This window comes from Helianthus annuus, chromosome 13 (assembly GCF_002127325.2).
Source record: "Helianthus annuus cultivar XRQ/B chromosome 13, HanXRQr2.0-SUNRISE, whole genome shotgun sequence".
Lineage (NCBI taxonomy): Eukaryota > Viridiplantae > Streptophyta > Magnoliopsida > Asterales > Asteraceae > Helianthus > Helianthus annuus.
Genome location: NC_035445.2, coordinates 152,380,511 through 152,390,990, shown reverse-complemented (window position 1 = coordinate 152,390,990; position 10,480 = coordinate 152,380,511). Strand labels below are relative to the sequence as shown.

The following is a 10,480-nucleotide window of genomic DNA, read 5'->3' as shown; positions in this document are numbered from 1 at the left end:
ATGATTAGAGACTAGGCGAGTGACGGCGATCGTTAGTTCGATCCTTGAACTGAATGAGTTTTACCTTACCATACCGTCATGCCTTTGGGCGAATGTTCACAGACTTCAGCCCTAGATCAGGGTGTGAATCCTGATATGATTAATTTCGTTAGTACCGTATTTGAATGTTTCGTTCGTCATTAAAAAAATAAAATAAACAAACAATTAAACTAATTTAAACATGAATCTTTGCTCTTTGGTGACTGGTCAGTCAACCAATAAATAACCTCGGCAACAGAGCTGAGAAACGAACCCACCCCTCCACCACCCTCCTCGGCATTCGCACCTCGACAGCTTGCTCACACTCATGTCCAATTCCGAACCTCTGCCGGCCGGTGGCGAACAATCAACACCGATTATACTCCTGTCGGAGTCCGACGAGGAGGTAGCTACACCTACACCCGACCCGCTACTGGGATCCGGATCTTTCATCGATCCGAACAATGGAGGACATCAGAAGAATGGCTCCAAAGAAGCAGAGATCGTAACAACTCCTGACCCTCTGCTTCAGAATAAAACCAGGCCCACGTGGCTTCCTGAAGGTTGGGATATGATTGTCAAAAAACGCACCTCTGGAGCCACCCAGGGCACTTTCGACAGGGTTAGTTAGTAATTTTATTTTATTTTTTGAATTTTTTATTTTTTTTTTTATTATTGCGATTCGATGCATCTGCTTTTTGCTACTTTATATCATAATATATATGGTATGTGTTATTAGGTGTAGTTACTAGTTAGTTTTGTTTAAAAATGATTTAAAGAACACATGTGTAATTTCTAAAAAAATGGGTTAGAGCTGCAAATGAACTCAACGTTTAGTGAAAAGTTCGTAAACAGTTTGCGGGGAAGTTTGTTTGGGTTTGTTCGTCTAATAAATGAACAAACGTGAACAGAGAATTCCATTCACATGAGCAGAGTCCGTGTTTGTTCATTTATGTTTGTGAGTGTTTGTTTATGTTTGTTTGTGCCCATTTTTGTGTGATAAGTGTGTTCATGAACACATTTATTTCCTTAACAAACGAATACGAACAAGGCCTTGTCCGTGTTCGTTTGGTTCGTTTGCAAAGCTCGCGCGGGAGGGGGGGGGGTCAAATTTGGAAGACATGTGTTTTGTAAGTTTTCTATGACTTTGTTCTAAGTCATAGTCATAGAGATAAGTGTGTTCATGAACACATTTATATCCTTAACAAATGAATACGAACAAGGCCTTGTTTGTGTTCGTTCGGTTCGTTTGCAGAGTTCCCGCGGGAGGGGGGGGGGCAAATTTGGAAGACAGGTGATTTGTAAGTTCTCTATGACTTTCTTGTAAGGACTAAGGATGTGATTATCTGTTGGTTAAAATTTTAAATTGGGGACATTTGTGTTATAGCTTGTTAAAGATGGTATGTATACCGTATAACTTAAGTGTATACGTATAATGTTAGTCAGCTGTATTTGGATTTTCATTTTCTATACATTTTCTTTGTCTTTGGTTTGACCTGAAGCCTATCATTTCATTAACTATTGTAGGAGTTGTTAAGACTGTAAATACCACCATTTGTCACTAACTTGATCATAAGCGATGCCTTAAACCAAATAGTATGCTCTGATAAACAATTACTACATTCCTTAGTTATAATGTAATTGTGGTCTTGTGGAATTGATGTTACTACATTCCTTAGTTATAATGTAATTAGTTTCTCTCACTGTTCTCTCTTTGGCAAAACCGCAAGAGATGATTCTCTCTATTTTGATTTCTATTATACGGGTCAAAGTCCTTTTTTTCTTTATTTTGCAGCCATACCATCAACCAAGGTTTAAAAGAACAGAAATGAGTTTCGAGGCGTTTTCCCTTCGCCTCACGAGGCGTGAGCCTCGATGCGAAACAAGGCGTAAGGCCGAGGCAGTATTAATAAATAAATATAAAAATTATATATATTATAAATATAATAATACTAACTAATTTCATCATCAGATTCATCAAAATCATCAAAAAAACACTTAAAAAAGACATGAAATGCTTGAAATTGACACAAAAAGTCAAAAACATCAAAAACAACTATCAAAATCCCCTGAAGCGCAGCTTTCTTAGCGCCTCAACCCCTCTGAGGCGCATATACATTAAAAACATCATGAGGCGCGCCTCTGACTCGTTTTTTGGCCGTTTCGCCTCGAGGCTCACGCCTAAACGTTTTTTAAAACCATGCCATCAACATATATAATCACACATCTTTTATCTTTGTCTTCAAAAGACTGAATGAGTCTCTAGGTAACCATTTCACATGCTATTTGGATGTACATTTTCAAAGTGATTACTGCAAATTTGAGGAATCTGATAATCAGTTCATTAAAACTAACGATAAATAGGTATTTTACATTTAAAAATTTAATCACCCAAATTTCAGGACGTCTTAACAGACAAACAAGGGCTAATGAACCCGTTTTATCCCAAGTCCTAAAAAGCGGGAAAAGAGTTAAAGAACTTATAATTTTGAGTAAATTGCCATTTTAGTCCCTGAGGTTTGGTCCAAATTGTCATTTTAGTCCAAATAGTTTTTTTTCCTCCTCTGGGTCCCTAACTTTTCCATTTTCTTGCCATTTTGATAACATTGCCTAACTCGGTCTAAAAATCTGGTTATAACCAGGGGTATTTTTGGCATAACTGTTGTGTAGTGATAACCAGGGGTAGTTTACAAAATTATTTATATACCTCATAATAATTTAATGCCAAAAATACCCCTGATTATAACCTGGTTTTTAGACTAAGTTAGGCAATGTGATCAAAATGACAAGAAAAAGGAAAAGTCAGGGACCCAGAGGAGAAAAAAAAAACTATTTGGACTAAAATGGCAATTTGGACAAAAACTTTGGGACTAAAATGGCAATTTACTCTATAATTTTTAATAGAAGAAGTGACAAGCTCGTTTATATTGCCGTTATGCAAGATTATGCAGCTTGTAATTCTTGATCGGAGAGATATAAAGTGTTTGTGATTGTAAACAATGACCATATGATCTAGTATTCAGGTGGAGATAAAAATCACAGCTTGGATAAATTGTTTGCTTCTTGCCAATCTTATTTATTTATTTTTTTGAACGGCCAACAAACTCAATCCCGAGCACTCTCGGGGCACCCACTGGACAAACGGAGTACTCCGAGAGTAACCCGAGTCACCACCAATTCCGGGGAAAACCCGGTAACCCACCCGCCCGTAGGCACGACAGTGAAATTACCGGTAAAACCCGTTTGGCTCAAGGATCCAACCCAGGTTTCCCTGGGTCTCCTATCGTTGCACACCAGTAAAACCCGTTTGCCAATCTTATTTATTACTTAAAGAAAAAAAGTTTGAAATAATCCTCTTGAGACCTTCATATTTCCGTTTATATATCTTGGCATTAGTTTCAAGTTTTTATTTCTAACAAAAGTATGGTGATTGTTTACTTTAAGCAGTATTATATCGCACCATCAGGTCGTCGTTTGCGGTCAAAGAATGAAGTGTTGAATTTTCTCGAAACTGGGAGTAAGCGAAAGAAGCCACCAACTCAAAGTTCTGAGGACACTGTAAGCTAATTAAAACATACCTTTTATGGTATTTTACGTTTCAAAATCACATTTAAGGTTCTATATTACCGTATTACGAGTTTATTAAATTAGGGCCCACGTCCCAGCTTTTGGTTAAGGGTTATAATGGTAACTGACCATTGCTAACCTGATCTCTTTTGTTGGGATTGAGTTCATATATAGCCTTTCCGGTTTCAATATATCAAACACTAAAGGTATTATATGTACCCATTCTCTAGCAATGTTTAATTGAGCAAACAAACAGGAAAACAACGTTGTTATTATTATGAATAGCACATGATGTTCTCTTTCATTCTATTTACAAAGAAATGGGTAAATATGATATTGAGTTAATTACTGTTTTCGTCCCTATGGTTTGTCAAAAATCACTATTTCAGTCCATTAGTTTAAAAATTGCGATTTCAGTCCCTGTGGTTTCACTTTCGTAACCATTTCAGTCCATTATTCTGTTAAGTACAGGGACTGAAATGGTTACGAGGTGGACTGAAATGGTTACGAAAGTGAAACCATAGTTGTTAAAAGCCATCGCCTCTTGCGCCTATGCCCAATTTCCTAGCAAGGCGAGGCAATTGGGCTTTAATTCTCCAGGTGATGGTTCATGCGCATATTCCAGCGAGATTCCTAGATTCTGGAGAGTTTCCGGCTAAATTCTCTAAATTCTGGCAAGATTCTAGCTAGATTTCTATTTTATCTAACGAAAACTATTTTTCTACACTAATAAACTAGCATTTATAACTTTTGGTACTAAATAGACGATATAAAATGTTATATAATAGCTTTAGTTTTATTTTATTTGAAGAATCGTATTAATTTTCTATTATATAAAAATATTTTAAGTTTTTTTGCTGTGCGCTTTTTTTTTTCTCAGGCCCACGTTTTTTTACGCCTTGCGGCTAGGCCCTAGGCGAGACCTATGCGCCTTGAGTGCGCCTAACACCTTTAATAACTACGAGTGAAACCACAGGGACTGAAATCGCAATTTTTAAACTAACGGACTGAAATAGTGATTTTTGACAAACCACAGGGACGAAAACAGTAATTAACTCTGACAACATAAGCCCCAATTTCAGTGGACTTTTAAAGGAGTATATACAAAAATGCCCCAATCTTTAACAAACATATAAGCCCTTAAATCGTGACTTGTAGTAGTTTCTGGATATTAAAATCGGCTTAAAGTAGTCCCTTTTATGTGCCATTTTGTTCTTTTATACATTATTCATTTAATTTTGTTAATTTTATATGCAATGCTGTTGGTTTTAGACCTCTGAGGGTTCTGCGCCTCGAAGTAAAAAGAAGACTACTGCAAGAAAAAAAGTCCATGCTGCTTTCACATTTGATTTCAAAAGTCCACCGGAGAAAGTTAGTTGGCGCCTGACCTATGCAAGTGAGGACGTATGGACTCCTAGCATCGGTGATAAGAATCTACCTCTCGCCACTAAGCAGGAATGGGCTGCTGTTTTCAATCATGTATGCCAAAATTAAATCATCCGACGAGTTGCTACTTACTGTTATTAGATTTGGTGAAACCGAACGGGCTAACATTTGCTATTATCTTTTTTTTGTTCTTTTCTGGTTGTTTGTATGGATAACGAAGTAGTAAGATGTAAGTTATGTACATCTAACATCTCTGTCTTGATGTCTTTTGTTGTTTCAAAATTCTGCTATCTATTTATTTCTTGATCTTTGGTCAACATTATTCCTGACTTCAGGTTAAGGGGGTGTTTTGGACTGATAACGAAGAAGGAGAGGAGGGTGGCCGGCATTCTGATAGGGTAACCCTTAGAGGGGGTTAGGCTCCAAGAACTAGCAGAGAAGAAGAACCGAAATTGGACAATTTTCTGATCTCTCTTTCATTCAAAACAAGAAGTTAAATACAAACAAAAAGTACCAAAAAGGTCTGCAACTAAACTAGTGGAGAACATGGAAATAACTGTAGCTAAAGAAAAGGGAAACATGGAAATAATTGGCATAATTCTTGGAAAGGTCTTCACGTAGCTGCATGAAAGTCGGATGACTTGTTCACCCCTCAATCCATAAACCTGTTGGGCTTTTTAATCAAACGAGCGGGCCTGGTACGGATGTGGGTTGGGCTGTTAGCGATGGTTGGGCCAGTAGCTGAAGTGGAGTCTGCATCACATTCTGATTAGGGTATTAGCCACCGGAATCGTCGCAGACGGTGGTGTTGGTGCACGGGCGAGAAGACAAACAGACTTTTAATTAAATATGATATTTTTGAGGGTTGTCAGTGGCAAAGGCCACTGACTTTGTGTTTTAAGTAGTAGTTGAGTTGGATTATTGAATAGAGGCGCGACACAATAGTGTTTATGCAACTTTTTGTGAGAGACAAAAAGAAGTGAATTGATTTTTCATTTGTATGGCGCATAAAACTTAGAATATTAAAATTTGTAGGACTCAAATAATAGTCACTTCTTACTTGGTCATTGTACACAACATTATCTGCATCAGATGATTTTGAGAACACCCTTTTTTTCTGGAGTTATCAGCAGATGATTTGGTATCCAGGTTTCAACCATTGTCATAATTAACAGCAATAAAACAGGTTTGTAAAATAAGTACAAATAATTACCAAATAACAATAAGTTCAACTTTGATCCTTGCACTTTACAGCAACAACACTATAGCCCTCCAAGATTTCATTTCATCACAACAGGACCTCAACCAACTTCATTAACAAGTTTCCCCTGACTGACTGACAAATAAACACAAACTATATAAAACAAGATCTCGACAATTATACTGATATTTAAAACAGCATGAAAACAAGGTCTCAACTCTAAGCAAAATTTAATAAATAAGTAATTTGATTTAAAATCATTAAAGAGAGAGAGAGAGAGAGAGAGAGACCTTCTATTGACTTCATGATCATTATATGTAGATACAGGGGATGTGGGAGACGAGGGGCCAGTGACTGCCACTTTTACTCCATCTTTCTTTCAGTTTTGGGCACAAACATATTTGTAAACTCAAAAGTGAAGGCAATATCATTTCTGGTAGATCCATCATGTTTGGGCAAATAATAAAATAGAGATGTTGGAGGGAGGTGAGGTGTTGGAGATCAGATACTTTTTTCAGATTAGGGCAGCCACAGAACTCCAGACGTTGGAGGGAGGTGAGGTGTTGGAGTCCCATTGAAACTGATTCCAATTTCTCAAAACCATATATGGTAAGAGAAGTAAGAGATGAAGGAAGAAGATGAGAAAGCTGACTACAACTACTCACTCCATCCTCACCACCGTATAAGCGTAGTTTCACAAGTGAAGTTGGAAAATTCTGTGGGCCCCACTCTAGGATGGGCTTCTTCAACTCTCCTATTGTTAGGAAACACAAGTTAGGAGGCCAAATCCCACGAGGAAAAGAAGCATCCATACTCTGACAATTTACTATGTGCAAATTCTTCAATGAGGTTAAATTGGGCAACTCATTATCAGGAAATGACTCCAGATTTTCACAATCTTCTATATACAACCTGGTGAGGTGAACCAAGTACTTCAGTTCGATGATTGATTTCTGATTTGGCCAACCACTTATCTCTACATTTTCAAGCATCTTTTGTCTTCCCCACTCTCTTTCCAATAGTTTTTTACAGCCATCAATCTTAAGTGACTTGAGTTTTTCACTTCCTGTTGGTAGGGAGATATCAGTAATTGAATTACAGAAGGAGACCCACAACACCTCAATGCTATATGGACAACTACAACGCTTGATATTCTCACAAGAAAGTATAAGCAACGTCTTAAGAGACGTTAAAAAGTTGCTCCTACAATTATCCCTCTCTTCCTTCTCTCCTAAACTCACCAAATTACCACAACTTTGCACTGTCAATTGATTTAAATTCACAAGAACCTTACTCGCAGTTGCTTCTGATTCCCACAAGTATCTTAATTCATTACAGTTTTCTACGGATAATTTTTCAATGGTCCCAAGATACTTTATAACACCCCTCCACACCACATCATCCAGCCCTGAAATATCTTTTATTTGGAACTCAGTAACTACTGAAGTTATTTCAACCAGCCTTCTCACCACACCACTATCACATCCATGTATTTGCAGAACATTCAATAAAGACAGTGCTTCAACCGAGACTTCAACCAAATTAGGACAATCATATAGCCTTAGAACATTCAATGAAGGTAGCACTTTAAGTGTGACTTCAACTAAGTTACGACAATTTGCTATAACAAGCTTTTGTAGGAGTGGGAACACAACCCCGCTATTGGTTGACCATTTCTCTAACCCTCCCATATTTGTTATATGTAGAGTTTCAAGTGAAAGAAACGCACTACTAGTCCCTAGTAACTCCAAACCCACAACTTTCACCCCATCTAGACCTCCAATAAATAACTCCTTAAGTGACTGTAGCTGCCCAAGAGGTGGTAGAAATGTACATTTTTTACCGCCATTTATTGACACATGCTTCAGTTGTTGAAACGAGGGATCCCCTACCCATTTTGGAAACTCTAATCCATCATATGACAGAATGTTGAGTTGTTTTAGATAATCGTTGCTAGGCCTCAGCTCATTAAGCACCTCCTTTGCACGCATTTCGTTTGCTGAGGGTTCACTCCATACAACCGTAAACTCATTAAGCCTCTTTTGTGAAAAGTTCGCATCGCGTGCTTCCATTGCATTATGCACTTTGTCCACACCCTCAATGGAAAATTCCCCACATAGATTCTTTAAGTCCTTAAGTTTGGTTATTTTGAAACCACTTTCACCTCTGATAATGAACTTGGAGAGAGTTTGTAGGCATTTCAACTCACCAATCCCTAAAGGCAACTGATGCAAATTTGGGGTATCCCTGATGTCAAGATGCCCCAAGTTCTTAAGCTTTAAGAAGTTGTTGGTCAACTTTGCTAAACTACGACAACCGAATAATATCAACATCTCTAAATTATAGAGGTTGCTAACATTTTCAGGTAATTGTGTGATTCTAGTTCTAGATAGATTAAGATACCTCAAGTGCCTCAAATTACCAACTGACTCGGGTACCTCACTTATTTGAGAACCACTCAAGCATAGAACCCTTAACAATGGTAATTCAGGAAGTAAGTCAACCAAAATCTTATTTGATAAGTAGAAATCACGTTGCCCCACAACCCCAACAGACACTGCCATGAAAGTTCTCAAACTCTTAGCTCTTTTAAACGCTTCAAACTTCTTGTAAGCTATACATTCCTCACAAACAAATGACATATGTCGGTACTTTTCCAAAGCTTCTTCCATATTAATATTCTCCAATCTCAAGAAAAACTCGCCAGCAACAGATTTCGCCAAGTCATTCATAAGGTCATGCATCACAAACAATGATTCGTTATTAGGTGCATGTTGAAAAAATGACCTTGACAATAACTCATCAAAGTATTCATGACCCAAACATTCTTTATTTGAATCGCTTGGAGTTGACTGCTGCAAAAACCCTTCCGCCATCCATAATCTAACTACGTCCTCCTTGTCAAACAAGCAGTCCTTGGGGAACAAGGAACAATAAGCAAACAGCTGCTTCAAATGTGCAGAAAGATCATGGTAGCTAAGTATAAGAGCTGGGACGATTTCACCTTCAACGGATAACCTCCATATCTCACTATCTAATACTTTCTTCCAATACCCTTCTTCATCTATTCTTGTACTCAATAATCTCCCAACTGCTTTCAAAGCCAAAGGCAATCCATCACATTTTTTTACAATACCTACACCATGTGGTTTGAGTGACAAATGTGAATCAAAATTAGATACACCCAATGCGTGTAGAGCAAGTAAAGAAAGAGCATCATCATGTGACAAGGTTCGCAACCGGCCTAGATTACCGTAACCCAACTTTTTAAGCAACTGATCCTTACGTATTGTCATAATGATTTTACTTCTAGGAGCACATGCATAAAACGGGCCAACCAGTGTATCCCAGTCCTGACAACTTTCACTCGAAACATCATCTAATACCAATAATAATCTCTTCTCCCTTAGGTGATCTCTAAGAGCTTCTTGAAGCAGATTTAAATCTTTAAATTCCGTGGTTTCCCCTGTCACAGATTGAAAGATAACTTTGCTAATACCAAAGCTATCAAACTCATCCGAAACACAAACCCATGCCTTGAGTTCGAAGTGTTCCGTGACTTCTGGTTCGTCATACACAAGTCTAGCTAGGGTAGTTTTTCCCACCCCACCCATACCAACTATGGGAACTACGCTAAAGTTTTGACCACACGGTTCATCCCGCAGCAACTTGTGGACCAGTGCCTCTTTCTCTACTCGCCGACCAAAAATACTAGATTCATGGACCATAGAGGTTTGTAATCTTCTATTTACATTTGTTGACCTACTTTCCTCTATGACAACTAAGCCAAGAGCATCTTTCTCCTCTAGTAGCTGTTGTAACTTGGTGGTAATAACATCTATCTTGTCCTTCATGGTCCTACTATATGATGAATACTTTGAGAAAGGATTTGGGAACAACTTTCTAACCTTGCTGGTGTGGGTTTCTGATTGGTCAGTCCACTCACTATGGATAGCATCAGTTGCTAACTCGTCGAGTACATCTTCTACATCGTAAGCTAAATGTCGGAGATCATTGAGCCATCGTTTCACAAACTGATTGGTTGTCTCCTTCTGAGAAGCATCAACGAGCAGACTTTGGATTTGGAGTGATGACCGCTTCAGTTTCTCTATATCATAACCGGTTTCAAAGTATGGAGCAAGTGTTTCCAAAGCTGCAGAGGCCAACTTTTCAAAGATGACAGAGAGGAAAGAAGAAAGCACGATTTCAGCCATTGATTATGGTGAGATTATTAATGAAATTGGTGATGTTAGGAAGCGTTTGTTGTGATTGTTTCAGTGATTGATCATTGTTAGTTTGTCTTGGTCA

The 10,480-nt window shown here is 38.1% G+C and overlaps 2 protein-coding genes across 3 annotated transcripts; one reads left to right on the top strand and one right to left on the bottom strand.

Annotated features, from left to right (window-relative positions):
* Positions 1–246: 246 nt before the first annotated feature.
* On the top strand, positions 247–5,253 carry LOC110899844 (methyl-CpG-binding domain-containing protein 5). Its single transcript, XM_022146736.2, has 3 exons — positions 247–640; positions 3,466–3,576; positions 4,858–5,253. Exons 1-3 carry the CDS (start codon positions 347–349, stop codon positions 5,077–5,079), a joined length of 627 nt encoding a protein of 208 aa, XP_022002428.1. The 5' UTR covers positions 247–346; the 3' UTR covers positions 5,080–5,253.
* Positions 5,254–6,120: 867 nt separating this feature from the next.
* LOC110899843 (putative disease resistance protein At3g14460) lies at positions 6,121–10,480 on the bottom strand. 2 transcript variants are annotated; one of them, XM_022146734.2, is made up of 2 exons: positions 6,463–10,480; positions 6,121–6,307 (listed from the first exon to the last, which is right to left on the bottom strand). In XM_022146734.2, exon 1 carries the CDS (start codon positions 10,384–10,386, stop codon positions 6,484–6,486), a length of 3,903 nt encoding a protein of 1,300 aa, XP_022002426.1. In that variant the 5' UTR covers positions 10,387–10,480; the 3' UTR covers positions 6,121–6,307; positions 6,463–6,483. The 2 variants fall into 2 exon arrangements, with proteins under 2 accessions (XP_022002426.1, XP_022002427.1); XM_022146735.2 differs by having other exon boundaries at positions 6,121–6,303.